This window comes from Mustela erminea, chromosome 9 (genome assembly GCF_009829155.1).
Source record: "Mustela erminea isolate mMusErm1 chromosome 9, mMusErm1.Pri, whole genome shotgun sequence".
NCBI classification, from domain to species: Eukaryota; Metazoa; Chordata; class Mammalia; order Carnivora; family Mustelidae; genus Mustela; species Mustela erminea.
The window spans coordinates 84,513,489-84,535,766 of record NC_045622.1 but is presented as its reverse complement, the minus strand read 5'-3'; the positions used below and the strand labels follow the sequence as shown (position 1 = coordinate 84,535,766).

General features: G+C 36.1%; 1 protein-coding gene across 6 annotated transcripts in view; it reads left to right on the top strand.

The window, feature by feature from the left end:
- The window catches only part of CCDC73 (coiled-coil domain containing 73), a 139,180-nt gene extending 116,981 nt beyond the window's left edge, over positions 1 to 22,199 (top strand). For 5 of the 6 annotated variants that reach the window (XM_032357595.1, XM_032357594.1, XM_032357592.1 and 2 more), the window contains 5 exons: positions 3,768 to 3,899; positions 12,452 to 12,626; positions 14,379 to 15,872; positions 18,031 to 18,164; positions 21,687 to 22,199. In XM_032357595.1, coding sequence (XP_032213486.1) covers positions 3,768 to 3,899; positions 12,452 to 12,626; positions 14,379 to 15,872; positions 18,031 to 18,164; positions 21,687 to 21,908 — 2,157 coding nt within the window. In that variant the 3' untranslated portion in view covers positions 21,909 to 22,199. Of the gene's footprint in view, positions 1 to 3,767; positions 3,900 to 12,451; positions 12,627 to 14,378; positions 15,873 to 18,030; positions 18,165 to 19,587; positions 19,652 to 21,686 lie in introns of all 6 variants that reach the window. The other variant, XM_032357596.1, reaches the window with a different exon arrangement.
- Positions 22,200 to 22,278: the final 79 nt, after the last annotated feature.

Sequence of the window (22,278 nt, the reverse complement as noted above, 5' to 3'; positions counted from 1 at the left end):
AATAATTTTTTCTTTTTTAAAGAAAAAGCTGCTATGGTTCTATTTATGAGTTTTCTTGAATGGGAGGTTAGATCTGCTCTTTAATTGTGTTTCTATCGCTATGTAAGTTTTTCACCATTCTTGAGTGAAGAATAGTGAAGGTATTGCTACTAAGATTGGATCAAGATGGGTTTTTAAAAACTTAAAAAGATACAGATAAAAATAAGATGGAATCATACAAACTGCTATTTTCTCAGAAAACAGTGAAAGAGATATTATACAAGTAAAATTTTGTGAATATGTTTAGACAGTATAGTTAAAATTCATCGAAATATTACAAAGAACAGTGTAATGTGTATCTGTTTTCATTTGACTAGGAATATAGCTAATGGATATATAGAGACAAAAAGACAATAAATGAGGATATTCAGAAATTATTTAGAGGAAAGCACAGGTCACAAAAGGAACTCAATTTATATCATTTGTTGAGCATCTACTGTTTATTAGGCACTATTCTAGGTACTGGATTTTCAGAGATGCCCAAGATACAAAGCTCAATAAAGAGCTCACATTCAAATGGACAGATAACTATGAAATTGACCACAATAGCATGGAGTGGTTTTGATAGTATTAACAAATTACCATGAAAGAACAAAATAAATCATATCTATTTAGCTATGTTGGAGAAAATTTTAGAGAAAAAATGATCCTAGTTTGGCCTTGAACATGTAAATAAGGTTTCACCAACAATGTGTGCCCATTTCCTACACTTCTCTTTCCATCTTGTTGGCATTCCATTTGGTAAAGGAAAAATCCTGGAGGCATGAAACTGTATTTTCAAGAGTGATGAGCAGTCTGATTTGAATAAAGCATAGGATATGTGGAATGTGACATTGGAAAACGGGTTGAGATCATTTTCCAAGAGGCTCCTTATTAAGGAATTTGAATTTTACTTTATAAGTAATGGAAAGTCACTGGAAATATTAAAGCAGAGAAGTGACATAGTCAGATCTGAGTTTTAGAAAAATAACTCTCTCTTTTTTTTTTTTTTAAAGACTTTATTTATTTATTTGACAGACAGAGATCATAAGTAGGCAGAGAGGTAGGCGGGGTGCGGGGGTGGGGAAGCAGTCTCCCCACTGAGCAGAGAGCCAGATGTGGGGCTCGATCCCAGGACCCCGAGATCATGACCTGAGCTGAAGTCAGAGGCTTTAACCCATTGAGCCACCCAGGCGCCCCTAGAAAAATAACTCTTGCAGCAGTATGGAGGACAGCTTTGTGGAGAAGGAGCAGCAAGAATACTGTAAAGAATGCAACATTGACTCCATGAGGGTGTGAATTAGGGTAACGGTAGTGAGAACAGAGAAGAGGAATAGATGCAAAAAACATTTAAAAGTAGAATTGGCAGGATAGTGGTATTTTATATATAATAAATATTAGAGATTCGTGTAACAAGTAGAATGATAATGTCATTAATTCACATAAGAAATGTAAAAGGAGAAGCAGATTTGGTAGATGAAAAGAATGACTTTAATTTGGAAGCTGGTAAATGTATAGTGTCTGCAGGACATCTAGCCTGAAATGCGTACCATGCATTTGGAAATGTGAATCTTATCTTAGGAGGGAAGTTGAGAGATGAGATACAGATTTAAGGTTTATTAGCATAAAGATAAAATTTCAAGGTATATTATAATCATCTACTGAAGGAGTAGAGGACTAGAGAAGAAGGTTCAAGAAGAAACAGTAGGGGGTGTGTGTGTGGGGACAGGGTGGGAGGAGGAACCTGGTAAGAACAGGGAGAAAGGTAGGAGGATATAGGAAGAGGAATGCCATGAAAACAAAGAAAAGAGGCTGTTCCAAGAACAAGCAGTCAACACAGTCGTGCTGCAGAGCTGTTAACTGGTATGAAACTTGGGAAAAAGCCTTTTTGGCTAATTTGCAGGTGGTATCTGTGTGTGTGGGGGTGGAGATCTGTAGAATAGTGAGGGCAGGAGTCAGGTTGTTAAGGAGGGTTGGGAAGTTAGAATTTGGAAGTAGCCAAGTGTCGACTTTTATATTAAAGAAGTGGCTCAATTCATTAAGTGTCCAGCTCTTGGCTTCCTCTCAGTTCATGATCTCAGAGTCGTGAGATCCGGCCCCACATCATACAACACACTCAGCAGGGATTCTACTTGAAGATTCTCTCCTCCTGCCCCTCTCCCAACCCATGCACATTCTCTCCTCTCTCTAAAAGAAGTAGATCTTTTTTCTTTTAAAGGGAGAGAGACGGGTATCTGGGTGGCTCATTTGGTTAAGCAACTGCCTTTGGCTCAGGTCATGATCCTGGAGTCTCAGGATCAAGTCCCATGATGGGCTCCCTGCTCATAGGGGAGTCTGTTCTCCCTCTGACACTTCCCCCCCATGCTCACTCTCTCATTCTCTCTTTCTCTCAAGTAAATAAAATATCTTAAAAAGAGAGATTGAGAGTAATTGGGTCAAGGAGAGAAATGAGTTAAGACTGTAAGAAGAGCATATTTGTTCCTTTTGTTAAGGCTTAGTTTTGTTCTAGTTCTGTTTGTAAGGCGGAAGAGAACATGCTGGTATGGTGGGAAGAATTGTGAATAAGCAACAGGGAAGAGATTAGTGCCAGAACTAAGCTTTGAGGGGAATAGGAAAGGATGGGATAAAAAAAAACTCATGGAAAGTTGAGCCTTGGAAAAAAAAGCACCTTGCACAGATAGATCTTTAAAAGGTTAAGAATAGGGGTGCCTGGGTGGCTCAGTGGGTGAAAGCCTCTGCCTTTGGCTCAGGTCATGATCCCAGGGTCCTGGGATTGAGCCCTGCATCGGGCTCTGCTCAGCGGGGAGCCTTCTTCCCCCTATCTTTCTGCCTGCCTCTCTGCCTGCTTGTGATCTCTGTCTGTCAAATAAGTAAATAAAATCTTAAAAAAAAACAAAAGGTTAAGAATAGATGAGATGACAGGAAGTAATAGGGGAGTTCTTGTCTGCTAGCCTCCACAGGGACTTAGTGGCAATTACTTTGTCTTATATTTGAGGTTCCCATGAAAGAGATTTTAAACAGCCAGTGAAAGCCCTGTGTCTGGATGTAAATATCAGGCTCAAGTGTCAGTTATTTTTGCACTACGTAGTGCTTAGTACTGGTCACTCAGTTGAGATAAAATCTGTATGTCTGATTTGCAACAAGAAAATAAAACTTTGAAGAAAGTAATGAAGGTGTAACTTTTAGAGAATTAAAAAAAATAATTTTTCATTTGTAAGAAGAGATTGTTAAATGTAGTAATTAAGAATACAACCCCTATATTTAGCTTTGGATTTGGATCCTGCCTGACTATATCCACCTGATCTTGGCAAATTACTTAAACATCTGGGAGCCTCATATTTCTCATCTGTAAATTGGGGATTTTTATGAGTATGAAATTGTATTTAAGTACGCAGCACAATTCAATGAATGGTAGCTCTCAATATTATTAATTACTTTGGGATAATTTTAATTTTTTTGCTATTTCCAAACATTTGTGTTAATAAAATGTCATCATACAAAACAGATCTATCTATTTATTTATTTATTTATTCATGAGAATGTTTGCGAGCAGGGTGGTCAGGGGGACAGAGGGAGAGAATCTCAAGTGGACTCCCTGCTGAGAGCAGAGCCTACCCCAGGGCTCCATCTCAGGACCCTGAGACACAACCTGAGCTGAAACCAAGAGTCTGATGCTCAACTGACTGAGCCACTGAGGCGTCCTCATACACATTTATATAACTATTCATTTTGGTTAAATTTTGTATTAGGTTGAAGAACTTAATGGAGAAATTAATGAAATAAAAAATGAGTTATCATCACTTAAAGAAACTCATACTAAGTTACAAGAACGTTACAATGAATTATGTGATCAGAAGTTTGAGGAAGACAAGAAGCTTCAGGTAAAATTCAAGTGTTTGGAGGGTATGAAACTTAAAAGAAATTAGGACCATCACTGATGATTTTCTCTCTGCTTTCTATTTTCAGGGTCCCAACTTTAAAAAAAAATTAGTATAAGTATGTAGTTTGTGATACATTTTCAGTTTATTTTTGTGTACAGTATGATAGAAGGATTGAGGGTCATTTTTTGGACATGGATTTTCAGTTGTTCCTTATACACACATTTCTTGAAAAGATTTTTTTCTCTCATTGTACTTTGGTACATTCTTTGAAAATTAGTTGATCTAATATATGTGTGGATATATTTCTGAATTCTTTATTATGTTCCATTGATTATATGTTTATCATTAAGTCAATACACAACACTTGTTTATTACTGTAGCTTTGTAAGAGTTCTTAAAATGTGGTAGTGCAAATCCTTGATTTTCTTTTTCTTTTTCAAGATGTTTTGGCTATTCTATGCCCTTTGCATTTCCAGATAATTTTTAGAATCAGTTTGTTAGTTTCTTAAAAAAAAAACACCTAAGACTGTGGGATTAATTTGTGAAGAACTGACATCTCAACAGTACTGAGTCCTTCAATTTGTGAATGTGGTATATCTTTACATTTATTTAGACATTCTTTATGTCTTTCTCAGAAATGTTTTGTAATTTTCATTGTGTAAGTCTTTAAAGTGTTTTGTGAAATTTATCCCTGAATATTTCATATTTTAGAATCCTATTATAAATAGTATTTTAAAAGTTAATTTTTTTTAATTGTTTCTTGCTAGTACATGGAGTAAAATTTGATTTTTATACATTGACATTATATCCTATTTCCTTTTAAAATTAATTGTAATGGTAGGGTTTTTTTCCTTCTAATTATTGGGGTTTTTTGTGTATATTATGTCATCTGTGAATTTCAGGAAGTTTTATTTCCTTCTGCTTTGTATGAATTTTACTTTTTTCTCAATTTATCACAGTAGCTAAGACTCTCGAGTACAGTGTTGAATGAAAGGTTTGACAGTAGACTTGCTTGTCTTGTTCCTCCATCTCAGAGGGAGAATTTTTAGTCTTTAACCATTTCATAGGATGTTAGTTATACATTGTTTGTATGTGTTTTTTATCAGATTAAGTTTCCTTCTGTTCCTAGTTTGCTGAATTTTTAATCATGAATGGGTATTAAATTTTGTGAAATGGTTTTTCTGTATTTGATGAGAATCATTTTTCTTTATTCCATTAATATGTTATTAACCAATTAATTACATTAATTGATTTACAAATTTAAAATAACACTGCATCTTGAAATATTTATTATCTTTTTAATAGATGGCTGGATGTAATTTGTTAATGCTATGTTAAGGATTTTGCATTGATTAGGAATACTGATCTGTAGGTTTCATTTGTTTTTTCTTTGTGTTCTTTTGGTCTGGTTTTCATATCAGAGTAATACTGACTTCATAAGATGAGTTAGAGTATGTTCCCCGCTCCCAGAAGAGTATTGTGTAGAGTTGTTATTATTTCTTTATTAAATATTAGATAGAATTTGCTGTAAAGCTATCTGCTTTTTCTTCGTGGGAAGATTTTTAATAAGAAGTTCAGTATTATTGATAGGGCAGTTCACTCTATTTCTTCCCATGTTGGTGTGCAGAAGAAATAGTTAACAGAGAGGTCTGTGAATGCTGTCCTCGGAAAGGCCTGCATACAAAGTTGGCCCTTGACTGGTACCTGGAAACTTGGTTCTGGAGAAGGTTCCCCACCAAACACTCTGAACTTGTGTTTTCTTATTGGGAGTCCGGAGTTCTGGCACGCACTGGGCAGGTGGTGCCTGCATGACCAGCACCAAAAAAACCTTGAGCACAGATGAGCTTACCTCGTGGATGAAAATTCACATTTGTTGTCACAATTCACTGTTGCAGGATAGGCATGTCCTGTATGATTTCACTGGAATGGGGCTCCTGAAAGTTTGTACCTGCTTTGCTCCAGACTCTACCCTGATATGCCTTTTTCCTGTGCTGTTTTGAGATCTTAGTCATTAGTACAACTGTTACTGCAAATCACGGAACCAGGGGGCTGTCTGGGACACTTACACCACAGTGGTTTGGTAATTTTTGTCCCTCAGGGAACTCGTCCTTTTCATCTGAGTTGTCAAATTTGTTGTCAAAGAGTTGCTCATGATATTCCTTTATTATTACATTCCTCCTTATTAATGCCCTCTCTTTCATTTGTGGTGTCCTGCCTCTCTTCTTCTCACTCCTCCTCCTCCTCCTCCTCCTCCTTATTCCTTCTCTCTCTCATCAATTTAGCTAGATTTTCAACGTTATTGGTCTTCTCAGAGAACCAGGTTTTGACTTCATTGATTTCCTTCTCATGTTACTTCATTTTCTATTTCATTGGCTTTTGCTGTTAACTTTATTATTTCCTTCATCCTACTTACTTTGGCTTTGATATGTTTTTTTCTAGCTGCTTAATATGGAAACTTAGACAATTGATTATTGGCCTTTCTTCTTTTCTAATATAAGCATATAAAGCTATAAGTTTTCCTCTAAGCATTGTTATAGCTTCATCCCACAAATTCTGACATGCAGTGTTTTCACCCTTATTCATATTTAAAAATTCCTTTTGTGAGGTCTTCCTTGATCCATGGGTATGGGCATAAACCACATGGGTAGGACTTACAACTGTGGTTTAATTTCCAAGTTTTTGAAAATTTTCCAAATATCTTTCTTTTAGTGATTTCAACTATAATTTAGTTGTGGTCAGAGAACATTTTCTGTAAGGCTTTTAGCCTTTTAAATCTACATATATCCTTTTAAATATAAATATCCTTTTTAAAAATTAACATACGATGTATTATTTGCTCCAGGGGTACAGGTCTGTGAATCATCAGACTTACACAATACATGGCACTCACCATAGCACATACCCTCCCCAATGTCCATAACCCAGCCACCCTATCCCTACCCCCATCCCCCCCAGCACCCCTCAGTTTGTTTGTGAGATTAAGAGTTTCTTTAGGGGTGCCTGGGTGGCTCAGTGGGTTAAAGCCTCTGCCTTAGGCTCAGGTCATGATCCCAGGGTCCTGGGATCAAGCCCCGCATCGGGCTCTCCACTCGGCAGGGAGCCTGCTCCCTCCTCTCTCTCTCTCTGCCTGCTTCTCTGCCTACTTGTGATTCTGTCAAATAAATAAATAAAATCTTTGAAAAAAAAAAAGTTTCTTTAAAAAGACTTGCTTTTTAGCCAAGTCTATTATCTATCTTGGTGAATATTTATTTTTTTTTCTTTCTTCTTTTTTAAAAGATTTTATTTATTTGAGAGAGAGCATGCACACAGAACGGGGGGAGGGGCAGAGGTAGAGTGAGAAGCAGACTCTCTGCTAAGCAGGGAGCCTAAGAGAGACACAGGACTTGATCGCAGGACCCTGAGATCATGACCTGAGCTGAAGGCAAATGCTTAGTGGACTGAGCCACCTAAGTGCCTCTCTTTTGGTGAATATTTCATGTGCTCTTGAAAGAATGTGTATTGTTATTGGTTGGTTGAATGTTTTATAACTGTCAGATCAGGCTGGTTGATAATGTTATTCAAGTCTTTTCTATCCCTACTGATTTTTTTTGTGTGTGTGTACTTGTTAGTGGGAGAAGAGTAGTGCTTCTCCCAATTAGTGGGAGAAGCACTAATGATTAGTGCTTGCATTATGTATCCTTTTTAATCCTGTGACTTTTTCTAAAGGGAATATTCATAATTCCTTTATGTTGAGTAATAACATGAGGAAGTCTTTTCTCTTTAAGAACTGTTCCTTGTGTTTTATTATTCTGGTAAAATATACATAACATAAAATGTACTACTTAAACTATTCTTATCTGTGTAGTTCATAAATGGGTATGGTTGTGTACCAATAAAAGTATATTTGCCAAAACAGTAGGCCATATTTGGCACACTGGCCATAGTTTGCCAAGTTTTTTCTGGAGTAATTGATTATCGTCTGCTTTCAAATAAGATTATGCCAAATTCTCTGATTAGTAAGAAGCTCACAATACTATATTCTCATTTTCTCCTTTCTGGTTTTTTTTTTTTTTTAAGACTTTATTTATTTGACAGAAATCACAAGTAGGCAGAGAGGCAGGCAGAGAGAGAGGGGGGAAGCAGGCTCCCTGCCGAGCAGAGAGCCTGACATGGGGCTCGATCCCAGGACCCTGGGATCATGACCCGAGCCAAAGGCAGAAGCCTTAACCCACTGAGCCACCCAGGCACCCCTTTTGTGTTACTTTTATAATACACTTTACTTTTACATGTTATCAACTCCACCATGTAGTGTTATTTACTTTAAAATTTTAACCTTTTTAAAAACCTGGTTAAGAAAATGAAGAATTAGAGAAAATAAGTCTTTTACCTTCAATCATATTTACCATTTCAGGCACTCTTTATTCATTAGTGTAGATCCAGGTTTCTAGCTGGTATCCTAGTACTTCAGCTTGAAGAGCTTCCCTTAGTATTTGTGTGTTTGTGTAAGTGCGTGCATGTGTGTGCACATCTGGTGAGGAATCCTCTCAGCTTCTATTTGTCTGGAAAAGTGTTTATTTCTCCTTAATTTGTAAAGGGTATTTTCAGTGGATCTAAAATTCTAGATGGACAGTTTTCTCTTTCATTCATTTGAAGGCGCTGTTGCATTGTTGCTTGCATTGCTTCTGGCAAGTCTGCAGCTGTGAAATTCACATCCCTCTTTATCATATCCTGCCTTGCTCTGGTTTTCTTTGTGTATATTTTGCTTGGAATTTATTGAATGATTTGTGAATCTGTGGAATGAGTTTTCATCAAATTTGGTGAATTTCCGGTCATTACCTCTTCAAGGATTTTTTTCCGTCCCCTTCTCCTCTTATGGGACTTCAACTACACATACATTAAACTGCTTGATCGTGTCCCCCAGGTTCAGGTGCTGCACATTGTTTTCAGTCTTTTTTCTCTGTCTTCTCCCATTGGGATTTTCTATTGTTCTGTGCCCTGAAGTCCAATTATCTTTTGTTCTAATATGTTTAATCTTGGTTAAGCCTATACAGTGAGTTTTTATTTCAGATAGTGTATATATCATCTCTAGAATTTCCATTTGATTCTTTTGGGGGATATATTTTTATTATATTCATGTTGTTCTTTAAATCTTTGAACATCTGTAATAGTTAAATTTTTTTTTTGCTAAATCCATCATCTCTCTGTCCTTTCTGTTGACATTTAAAATTACAATTCAATTGCATTAATTGTAATTAATTAAGTACAGTATTGTGCAGTCTTTGCCAATATTTCCAAGAATTTGTCATCATTCCAAATTGAAACTAACTATTAACCAGTGACTCCCCACCTCCCCTCTCCCCAGCTTCTGGTAACCTCTAATTTACTTTCTGACTCTATGAATTTGCCTGTTCTATATATTTTATATGAGTGGAATTGTGTAATATTTGTCCTTTTTATCTGGTTTATTTCATTTAGCATGAGGTTTTCAGAGTTTACCCATGTTACAGCCTATATTAGAACTTTATTCCTTTTTACAGCAGAATAATATTCCAGTGAATGGATATACCAGATTTTGTTTATCTATTTATTTGCTAATGACACTTGGGTCTTCACCTTTTGGCTACTGTGAATAACGCTGCTGAATACTGGCATTCAGCCATCTGTGTGAGTCTCTGTTTTCATTTTTGGGGAGGTATAAACCTAGAGTGGATTTGCTGAGTCTATATTAAACCTTTCAAGAAACTGCCTTTTTAACTTAAATAGTGGCTTTCTAAGTCAGTAGCAATTGACATGTATCACAGTTCCAATTGTATGAATGAGATGTGCCATAATTAATCTATTCCTCTACTGTAGAACATCCTTATACAAATATCTTTGTGTACTTTTGCGATGATTTCTTTAGGATAAATTTCCAAAAATAGTATTGCTGGATCAAAGAGCTTGCTTCTTATAATTTTGACACATATTGTGAGACTGCCTTCCAGAAAGAGTGTTTTTTTTTTTTTTTTTTAGATTTGACAGACAGATCACAAGTAGGCAGAGAGGCAGGCAGAGAGAGAGGAAGGGAAGCAGGCTCCCTGCCTAGCGGAGAGCCCGATGTGGGGCTTGATTCCAGGACCCTGGGATCATGACCTGAGCCAAAGGCAGAGGCTTTAACCCACTGAACCACCCAGGCGCCCCCAGATTGTTTATACTCCCACCAACCACATATAAAAACACCTGCATATCCAAACTCTCTGAATTCTTACCTTAATCAGTTTTAATTTGCATTTTTATTAAACATGTATTTTTTAAAAGATTTTATTCACTTTTTTGGACAGAGAGATAAAACAAGAATGGGAACAAAGCAGGGGAGTAGCTGGTAGAGCAGGCAGAGGGAGAAGCAGGCTCCCCACTGAGCAGGGAGCCCCTGCAGGGCTTGATCCCAGAACCCTGGGATCATGACCCAAGCCAAAGGCAGATGCTTACCAACTGAGCCAACCAGGTGCCCCAAACATTTTCTTATGTTTGTCAGTTGTATTTCTTTTGTGAGTCACTAGTTTATATTTTTCCATGTACAATTAAACATGCTAAGGTTTCTTTCATTTTACAAGGTACACAAAAAAACATTTTTGATCCTGTGTCCATCTCTCTCCCTGTAGAGTCAGGTTCCTGGAGGAAGAAAGGCCCCATAGAAGAGAACTTAGGCACCCCACCGAACAGCCAGCACCAACCGCCAGCCATTGAGTGAGCCTTCTTAGGGGCAGACCCTCCAGCCCGTTAAGTCTTCCAGTAACGACAGCTTGTGTAGAACCTCATGAGAGACCCTGAGTCACAAAGCCAAATCATTCGTGATTTCCTGATTCATTGAAACTATGGCATAATAAATGTTTGCTGGTTTAAACCTCTGAGTTTGGGTAACTTGTTACACAGCAATGGTTAACTACTATATTCTTTTAAGATTTCATACTTAGTAAGTACTGAAACCAGATTTGAACCCATATTTATCCAAGACTACAAAGCTCCTGGTAACTACCATACTGTTTTTGTCATTCTCCTTTACAGATTTATCTTTTGCAAGCTTCACTTCTTCTGTCTCTTTTGTGGTTTTCATTAGCATTTTATGCTTTACCCCTTTTTTTCCTTCAAAATATACTCTCATTACTTAGTCTCATCAACTTATACATCTCCAGTGGTCATCTCTCTACCAATGATTTTCAAATCTACATTTCCAGGTAAATTTTCTCTTAAGCTCCAGATTCATAAATCTAGATGTTCATTAGACATCTCTACCTTATTATCTTACTAACTTTTCACACTCAGCAGGTTCAAACAACCCATGACATTTTCATCCACACCTGCTACTACTCCTGTTTTCTAGTTGAGTAAATAACATCCACCAGTCACCTCTACATACCTAAACTCTGTGAATCAATCTTGACTCTGTTTTATATCCCATCATTCATCAAGTCCTGTTGATTAGCTCATAAATAATTCATGTATCTATTCAGTTCTTCATCTCTACTGATATCCCCTGGACTATGGCACTAGGACACTCTTCTGATCCATCTCTCTGCCTCATGTTGTCTCCCTTTAATTCAGTATTTTTCAGACTTCTAGGTGCAGCCTATTAGTGGTTCATGTAAATTAGTTTAGTGGTCTGTGACCAGTGTTCTTTAAAAAATGAAATAAAGTAGCATAGAAAACGGAATATAATCTCACTGAGTAGTTTTCTGGTGTGCTGTGTTGTAGAACCTTTACTTCTCATAGCAGTTTTTAATCAATTAAGTTTAAAAAGTGTTAATCTATTCTTGATGCTGCAGCCAGAATGGATCGTGTTTATTACCTTATCTAAAACCCTTCAGTGATTTCTCATGGTCTTCCTGGAAACCCTCAGCATGCTGTATTTGGCCCTTAATGACCTGGGCATAGCTTACCTCAAGCCTCCCATCTCTCCATTCTCCCAGCAATCTAAACTCTAGCTGAAAGAAATCCCGAGTAGTTGATGAAGACTATAATCTTGCTTGTGTTTAGCATCTGTGTATGTCTTTTGCTTTCCCTGGCGTGCCTCCTATCCTCATCTAGATTATTCTTTTCCTATCTTCCTCCTGGATTGTTTCTTGAGGCTAGGGTCTGTAGGCTGTTCTTTATTGCATCTGAAAGCTTAGTGCAGTGTTTCAATGGCTATGTGCTGAATATAGGGGGAATAAAAGGATGTTGAACTGATCCACTACTTTCATGATACATAAAAATACCAAATACTCAAAACAGTTTGCTAACCATGACTACTCTGCTTTTAATGAGTGGTTATTTTATTATATATGTGTGAGGTTATATAATAATGTAGTATGCATACTGAAAAATTCAAAGGGTCTCAGTTTTGTTTAAATATTATAAATGATACAAAATGAGGTTTAAGAGATCTTATTACAAAGAGTAGTATACTACATTTAGTAAGTCATTTGGCTTTCAAATAGAAATTACTGAATGGCTGACTTGAAACACAGATTGTACTTTTATCAGAAGAATTTGTTCAGAAGTCTTATACTATTTAACAATGTTTTTAAAGGTATTTTTTTTTCATTTTCCATTAGAATATTCCAGAAGTAAATACTGAAAACAGTGAAATGTCAATGGAAAAATCAGAAAACATCATACAGAAATACAATTCTGGGCAAGAAAGAAAGAAAGATACTTTGAGTTTTTGTTCAGATACAAACTACGGAGAAAAGAAGAAAGAGGGTCCGTTTATAGAAGTCATCATAGAAGGTAACCAGCATACTGCTATTTTCTAATTTTAAATACTGAGCTCCCCCTTTCTCCCACAAATAAAGGATCTGTGAAAGTGCTGTGCAAGGCCACCTGTGGAATTCAGGGGAGTACCAATTAAAGTCTTTGCTTTGAGGATCCCATATTGTAGTTGAAGAAACTCTTTTTCATTTGTGTATGGTCTTAAGATGGCTTCTTTTGAGCTATTCTTTATAGTCAGTATTTTTGGGGACAATTCTATTTCTGCCTTTCCTTATCACTTACTCCATAGCTTTTTGCATTCAGTTTTCTGCATTCACTGCTTTGTGGAGTGTTCTCTGGGATATGAATAACCTTCTGAGTATCAGACCTAGAGCACTTTTCTTAGTTCAAATGCCTTTCTGTAACCACTGAAATAATTTACTAAACTTGTCCATCTTGAAAAAGAACTGCTTATAAAGACCACAGACTTATTTTATGAAGGTGTTCAAACCTAGGCTGAACAACCACTTGGTGGAGATGTTGTAGAGAAAATGAATGGACTAAAGCCCTTCAAGTCCTGAATTTCGTATTCTAGGTTAACTATATGGAAAATTTGAAATCTATGGTTAAAACCTAGATGAATAAAACATATTTCTTAAGTATTCTATACATTTGCACAAAAGTATCTCCAAACTTTAAAATACTTAGAAAGTAAAGAATAAGAAGTGGTAATTGTCAGTCTTGAAGAAACAGCTAGCAATTCTGGATCCTCAGGAGTGGTAAAAAGAAAACCACAGGCCCAAAATGGAGTTACTCATGTTAAGAACCCATGTCAGCAAACCAAAACTTAATACCAACCAAACTGCAGCTTCAATCCTCAGGAATGTAACCTTTAAGGAGTCAACCCGGAATCTTCTGGTCAGCAGTAAAAAATCCATTGACAGACCTCTTTCTTTCCCCATAGGAGGGCGGCCTTGCCTAAAACAATGTATTCTTTGCTAATAATTTCCTTTGTCTATTTTTTTAAAAAAAAAAAATTTTTTTTTTAAAAGATTTTATTTATTTATTTGACAGACAGATCACAAGTAGGCAGAGAGGCAGGCAGAGAGAGAGAAAGAAGAGGACGCAGGCTCCCTGCTGAGCAGAGAGCCCGATGCGGGGCTCAATCCCAGGACCCTGAGACCATGACCTGAGCCGAAAGCAGAGGCATTAACCCACTGAGCCACCCAGGCGCCCCTTCCTTTGTCTATTAATTCTCTACCTTTAAAAACCTTTTTCTCTGTAGCTCAATGGGGCTCTTTTTTCTTTGCTAGAAAGGATGCTCTCTGATTCAATGAATCATTTAATAAAGCCAATTAGATCTTCAGGTTCCTTGGTTAAATATTTCTTTGACAGTAATCATAGAAATTAGAGTCTAACTTGTTAGGATAAATTCATTTTTATTTACTTGGCTATGTGTTTACACGGCATTGTACTGTATGCTCAAAAGGAAGTGTAAGAAACTAGAAAACTAAAAACCATTTCCTAATACCCTGAACTTCCCTCTTTTTAAACCAAAAATACTTTGTGAAATCAAAATTTAATATGAGAAGAGCCAAATATTTAGCATGCTAAATGTTATTATGAACAAGGGAATTCAATATTTGGTAAAATTGGTATCGTAATGTTTGTGTAATGGTCAATGAAATATTTAAGGCTAAATGTTTTTATATAAATAGGTAATACATTATGTCTTATAAAAGCAGGTTTTAGGGTATAATATAAAAATTTACTGTGTTCTCTTCATGACAGATTTACAGCTTTTTGAAGAAAGCTCCAAGAATGAAACTGATCCTACTGTATCTCAGGATGAAAATCAGAGTGAAATCTCCCTAAGCAAAAACCTCGGCACAGAAAAAGAACTAATTAGTCAAGCACAAACCTTGAATGTTACTGACTTTAGAAAAGCAGTTACCACAGAAATAAAAGATAAAGTGGGTTCAGGAAAAGACAATGGATGTACAGAATTTAAATCACCAAAAAATTCTTTTTTAGTGGCAGACAGATCAACAGAAACAGAAAAGATACTCCTAGAAGGAACTGAAGGATTTGATCTTCACAATGCAGATGCCCATCTGGAGGTTGATAATAACAGATCATCTAACAATATCCTAAGTGGGGTGGCTCAGCATACAAATCAAAAGAAAGAGGTTTCTGAAGATGAACCATTTGAACGGTTCAGATTGCTTCCAGGGATTCAAGAAAATGCCACAGAGAAGGAAATTACAAGTAGTGACCAAACCAAAGCATATCTGGATTCATCTCTCAATGTAGAAAAGAATGCTGTTCAGTGTCAGAAATACAGTTTACAGGAGTCAAGTAATGTTATGTTAGATGATAAACAATGTAAAATAAACCAAATGCAACTGTTAAATAAGGAAAGTGAGTGCAGTGCATTGCCATTTAAACAAACTTCAGTTTTCCAGCAGATCTGTAATACTTTAGAGAGACCTGAACCGACTATTCCCTCTGACACAGCAACTAACAAGCCCATTTCATCGGCTGGTTTCAGTGAGAATTTGAAAGTACTTAAGAATTCAAATAAAAATGTTAATATTATGCCTATGTTGGTGAAAGCCAACTCAAGCCCTGGTGAAAAAACTATGCAGGAAAATCTGAATGAGATGCACACTAGCCAGCTAAAGAACTGTCTGGGATACTTAGAAAACAGTGCAACCACTTCCCATCTTCAGGCTAAAAATGAGAATATACATACTTCACAAGCTGAAGACATGAAAATTGCTGTTCCTATGCAAACTTCCACAGAAATACAGTTTTCTAATAAAGAGAGTCAGATTGACGAGACTCAGATAACTAACGCCACAAAAAATGACCTCTTCCTTTTTATGAATGTCAATGAAAGACAGCATTCATTGTTAAATAATACAGAGAAAACAGAGTCATTAAATGACATCGTTTCAGGAAAAATTTACAGTGAAGGACAGCTGGAAGAATCATGTTCATTTCACATAAAGCCATCTGGAGATTTAGTAAACAGAAGTGGAAGGTCAGCCTTTGATCTTTCAACTTCAGATAAAAAAACTGAGAAAATTCCAGTATATGTGAATTTCTTAGACCCCAGTCCTTGGTCAAAAGTAAATCAAACTGAAAGTCAAACACTGAGCACTTCAACTTCTAGCATTCCTTTGTTGAAGGAGAGACCAGTAGGCCCATCAGCAAACAAAAATCCGGTTTCAATGACACTTTGCAAAAACGATGATGGAATCAGGAAGGATACTGGACCAGGTAAGAAAACAATGTTTATGTTTTCTTTAAATCTGAATTTCTACTCCTTATTCCTGATAAAGGGGCTGTTTATGTTTAAAATGAAACCACTTATTTTTTTTTACCTAAACCTAAGATACTCTATACATGTTATATAAGTAAAAGTAGGAAAGGTTTTATTTAAATATGAGTGGATTTTTTTTTCACCTAAATCTGAGCCACTGATATTAACATGTACTAAGGTGCAAATGCATACTGGAAATTAAAAAAAAATTTCACCAAGGAACTGGAAATAGCAGAAATAATCACAGGTCCAGGTCATTAATTTTAAATTAGCAACAACTATCTAATTAGAATCTCAGTTGTTGATAAGGCTTCTGCCATTGGGCATGTTTATTCCTTTTCATTCTGTACTGGAAAAAACTTCCCTCATTTTCTTCTCCCAATTTTCTCCCTCTTTCCTTGACTTTTCTACTTCTAGCTTCCCTTCACTAGCACCAGAATCCAGCTTTCATTTTACAAACACTGTTGAGGTGTAACATTAATTAATTTCGTATCACTGTTATTTGTAACTCAAACACTTTAAACAGAATCCCTTAGTTATGTACCAACATTAAAACATTCAAATATTCAACATTTCAGAGAATAGTGTATTCTAACCACCACATGAATTAAGTGTCTAAGTTTTGCTTTATAAAAATATTCTAGAATAAAAAATAGGGGGAGAGGTAAATGGATGAAATACATAGGACTTAACACTGATGGGTGTTCACACAGGGTGATGGTCTAAGTTCATATTCTGCTTTTGTGTATTTGAAATTTTTCCTACCAAAAATATTTAAAAATAGAAATATACTACATATCATGTATAAATGCTGTACAGATGTAACTTTAACAACGAACAGCAGTTCAAGATTATGAAAAAAGTTTACTTTGTTAATAGCAATCTCGTAGTGAGTTACTGAGGTTGTTAAGATATTTAAAGATATTCTTAGATTTTTAAGGGAACTTGGCCATTGAACAGTATGATTTTAGACCCATTAAAGAAATGCAGATTACAAGGGAAGCTCTCAGAGCTACCAGATACTTTTAAAAAGAGGCAATTAAGGAACTCTGAAGAGAAAAATTGGGAATTAAAATTAGCATATCAGGTTTACTAGCATAGAGAGGTAATGCAGGGAAAAACGGAAACCACCAAAATACTGTAAAACTTCATCTTACACACTGTAACTTTCCTAATAGAATAAAATGTATTAACTTCAGATTACATTAATTTTGAATCTGTTGAATGCTGCAGTTAGGCAAGTGCTGTTAAGGCACTGGTCTCATGTTGACTGTTTTCTCATAAGGCTTTTCTTCTACGTTAAAGCTCAATGATATCAATAAGAATGGAAGGGGAGATTGAAAATTCTGTAGAAATTCAATTTGTAAAATATCCACTCATAAAAGATATAAGTATCTTTTTTTTTTTTTTAATTTATTTGACAGAGGAACATCACAAGTAGGCAGAGAGGCAGGCAGAGAGAGAGGAGGAAGCAGGTTCCCTGCTGTCAGAGAGCCCGATGCGGGACTTGATCCCAGGACCCTGAGATCATGACCTGAGCCGAAGGCAGCAGCTTAACCCACTGAGCCACCCAGGCACCCAGATATAAGTATCTTTTAACCTTCAAAGCTGACATGTTTCTCTAAATCATTTTTATCTACTTATTAAATTCCAGTGACCCCTACTAGTCAGCCTGTTTGTTGGGCTTCTTACTGTGGCCAGTTTCTTTAAATATATTTTATAAATCTGACTTTTCGTTGATTCAGACTTTTCTCCATCAATCTTAATAGGTTTACATCTGTGACAATGCAGTAACCAGGGGAATGAGGGTAACATTTTATGGGAGTTATTTTGTCTTAGAAGATATTTACACCATTTCACTCATTTTAGCGTGAAACCAGCAGGTTTTAGAAATAAAAAAAATAAAACAAAATAAAATTTTGTTTTCTGAAATGAAATGCCTAATGTATATTAAGAGCAAAGTCAGTGAAAACTATAGAATATTCAAAGTAAAAACAAAACAGTTGCTTTTTAAATACAAAAGCATAGATAGGATCAGAGAAAAACAAGTTCAGTCCTAAAATGAGTGCCTGGAGAATAAAATTCAGTTGTTGCCATTTCCTCTTTGTCAACCAGATACTACCAGCATTAACAGAGTTGCTGACACTTTGAATAACTCGAGTATCCATCCAGATCCCAAGGGAGAGCCCAGTGAAGAGAGGAATGCAACTGCAAAGACTTTTTACGATTCTTCTTTTCCCACAGAACACGTAAGTCAATTAAAAATATTGCCGAGCAGACCTTAGTGAGCTAATTCTACAGATATGTGTAGAACTGTATGCATCTGGATGCTTTAAGACCTAACTGATCTCCAAAATAATATCAAGAGGGCAACATGGCACCATTTTTCACAATTAAGGTTGATGGAAAACAGCAGGAAAAAGTCACAGTGTATAAATCAAATAGATATAACCCAGCCTGTTTTGGGAAGGACAGTGTGAGGTAGTGTATTATGTATGTCCTTCTTTTTTTTTAGTCACCTAAATTTAGGAGTAGGGGCATTTGAGCATTTAAAATTTTATCTTAATAAACGATGTCTCAAAATAATGCAGTCAATTAAGTTCCATTGTTCTTTATCGTGCTAAGTAATTATATCGTTTTGGTAAAACTACTGCAAAGAAAAATTTAAATTATTTCCATTAGAACATAGTATGCAAAGGGCTCAAATACCCTTAATATATGTGATATTGTAAGTATGGATTTATATATATTTTAAGCAAAGTATTTGTAGAGATTACATGGCTCCACAAGTCCATTTGTCATATGAAAAGCAACTAAGCACAGATGATCAGTTTTTTGGCAAAATTTATAAGCTATTTTTTATCTTAGAGTGCAAAACTTGAGCATGAGAAAGCCTATACTGTTCAAAATCTTAAAAATAGGCAATTATAGGTGTTAACTGCTAAAAACCTTTTTAGGTTATACCTAAAAAGTTTAGGAAAGATTACTTACAGAAAAAGACCAACTGCACAGTGGCTGATTTTGAAGTCATTGTATATTTTTTTCAATTTTAGAGGTACACATTAAGTAACTTTCCCTTAGCACCTATAAAACAAAAATTACAGCAATAGCACAGCCTTAACAAATAACAGCTTTTAACAGTGTATTTTATTTTCCTTTAAAAATTAAGTTCATTTAAATTTTAAAATGCAAAGAAGACTGATAATCTGACTAGGAGAAATTTTAGGCCAAAGAGTAGATCTTTTAAGGCAGAAAGAGGAGGTACAGAGGTAATGAAGTGATTTTTAAAAGGAAGGGAGGGAAAGGAAGGAGCAAAGCGGTATGTGGCAACATGTCTGCAACGAGAATTACTGTTGTAGGCTGCAAAACCTCAATTAAGCCCAATATGACAAGTTTTGTTAAGTGTAAACTTTCATCAACATCTTGTTTCTCCAGTCATACCTGCTCTTGCCCCTCCCACGAGTAGGCAGTTAAGGGGAAAGAAACGAGAGCAGGTATGTGTTAATATCTTTTTTCTCTCCATCAAGATAAAAAGTCAAGTAATCTGAACTTGATATCAAATGCACCAAAATGCATCAAGCATTGTGAGAGACCCCCATTAAATCATACAGACCATCAGTCAGTTTACATCAAAATCGGCAACCTCAATTTAGATTTGATGTATTTCTCTAGATCCATTCTCCATACTGCATGGATGACTTACATTCATTCTGGCCCTGTGAGCTAAATGCATAAGGTGGGTACTTACATGCCAGATATTATCAGAAATACAGATTTATACACATTTTTATCCATTATCAGCTACACTACAATAGCATTTTGCCACTAAACAGTGCTAAGAGTGAGGCCACAAAGCTTAAACGACTTGTCCATGGTCTCTGTGAAGTCCTGTGCTGATAGTTTGGTTTTTCATCTGTTATTTCATAAAGACACAGGCAGTCAGCTATGAACACAGCATCACCACAAAGATCAGAGGCTAAGAATTCAAGGGGACTGTGGCTGACTGTCGAATTCTCATGAGCCAAATAGATCCATCCAAAACTAGCAACCCTTAGGGAACTGAGGTTAAATGTAAACTAAGCTCACTGAAAAATTATCACTATATAATCTCACTTTTTTTTTATTTTATTTTATTTTATTTATTTATTTGAGAGAGAGACAGTGAGAAAGAGCATGAGCAAGGAGAAGGTCAGAGGGAGAAGCAGACTCCCCATGGAGCTGGGAGCCCGATGCGGGACTCGATCCCGGAACTCCGGGATCATGACCTGAGCCGAAGGCAGTCGTCCAACCAACTGAGCCACCCAGGCGTCCCTATAATCTCACTTTTAACGTTATGCATATGCCCTGTTTCCAGTCTAATGGGGAGATTCTAATGTAAGATAATACTCAAAGATCTGTAAACAAATTATATTCATTATACCCTAATTTACAATAGTAAGCATTTCCAAGCAACTTCAACATACTACATTATGGAACATGGAATATAATGGAGCCATATTCTTAGACTTTTAAGAGGAAAATGCTATTAAATGTTTTAAACACAGAACAGAAAATGATATAATTATGATCCAGATTTTGCAAGTATATATATATACACACAGAAGAGACCAGAATATTTACATCAAAATGTTTAATGATAGTTGAGATTTTAGGTAATTTGAATGTAATTCTTAACTCTGTTCTTTATTTCTAAAATACATAATAGCCTTTTACCACCAGATTTTGTCTGGAATCAGAAGACCACTAACCGTTTTTTTTTTCCAAGAAATTTTGTGCAGTCACTGACAGTGGTTTATGAGAAGTCTTTAAGACCTAGGAAACAGCCCACAAAAGGAAAAACCAAGATACAAAATTCTATAGAATGATCAAATATGCTTAGAAAAAAAGACTAGAAGCAAGCCGTACCAAAATGTTGACTGGTCTCTCTGGACAGATGACTAGTGATTTTCATTTCTTTATTGGAAGTTTAGATAATAGGGGAAAAAGTATAATTACTATCAGAAAAAAAATCTTAAAATGAAAAACTTTTATAATACTGTGTTAAAAAGTAAATATTACCCAATGCAGTGCTTTGGAAACATGCCAACTTCCAAATACCTCACTGCTCTTTCCATTTTGTCCAACAATGGTGCTCTGAAGGAGGAGAGGAATCAAAGTAAAAGGCAGTTTCTACATGGCAGTCTACCTCTGTTAGCATTTATTTTTTTAAGATTCTATTTATTTGACAATAAGAGAGCACAAGCTGGGGGAACAGAAGAGGGAGAGAGACCGTCAGATTCCCTGCTGAGCAGAGAGTCCAATCCCAGGATCCCAGAATCATGACCCGAGCAGAAGGCAGACACTTAACCAGCTGAGCCACCCAGGTGCCTCCTCCATTAGCATTTTTAATTTTCTCCTGGTTTTGATTAGAAGACACAAAACAGACACATTTGGGAAGGGAAGAGAAATCAAAACAGATTTTGATCTGCAATTGTTTTAAATATCTTTTCTTTCAACGTAAGCTTAAGACTTTTCACAAAATGTTCATGGTATCCCTGGACTTTATTAGGGAACTTAAAGAGCTACTACATAGGCATAAGCCTCCAGATTCACATTTTATTGTTTTTTTCATGCCAAATTAAGGTAGTTGTTGAAAATTAGTTAAGAAAAATGGTGACTTTTTCACATACTAATAATTGTAGAGCTTTAAGGATCTTCTTTTAACTCTTATTAAGGACTTTAAAAAAACGAGTAATTTCAATGGTAAGCAAAACAAGTCTGGTCTTTCCTAGGTGGAAACTAAGCCCCTGAAATCAGTTCTGCTCCAAAGCCATTTTCAGGCAACCAAGATTAAAGATCTTACTGATGCGGCAGCACTATCTGCTGGTGAAGATGACTGGCAGAGCCTGGTAACAAATCAAATTAACGAAATCGAAAACTTCCTAAGCTTAGAAGGTGACAACCAACCTAAGAAAAGAAAAGCAGAAGAGATGTTGGAAAAAATGACAGATTAAAAGAATGTTCGTAAATGCTTTCAGTGGTGAACTATTTAGCTGAAGTATCAATAATATGGTTTTGACTAGAACAAATTGCTGCACCTAAAGCTTTACAGTTATACTCAGTTTTCCAATTTTTTTTGATGTGATGAAGTTATGTTTTTACAAATGTTTCATTTAAGATAGATAAGATGGCTGCCGGCATCCAATTCTCCTAAGTTAAATTTGCTTTCCTCCATATATCCTTTCATCAAACTCTTGCACCTTTAACCCCCTTCCTTGCAGAGCACAACTTAAGTCATATACAAGATAGATAGTGACCCTTTGCAACTGATTACTTTGTATCCTCTGAAACTTGTGACTTTTTACATTTCTTTTAAACTTAAAG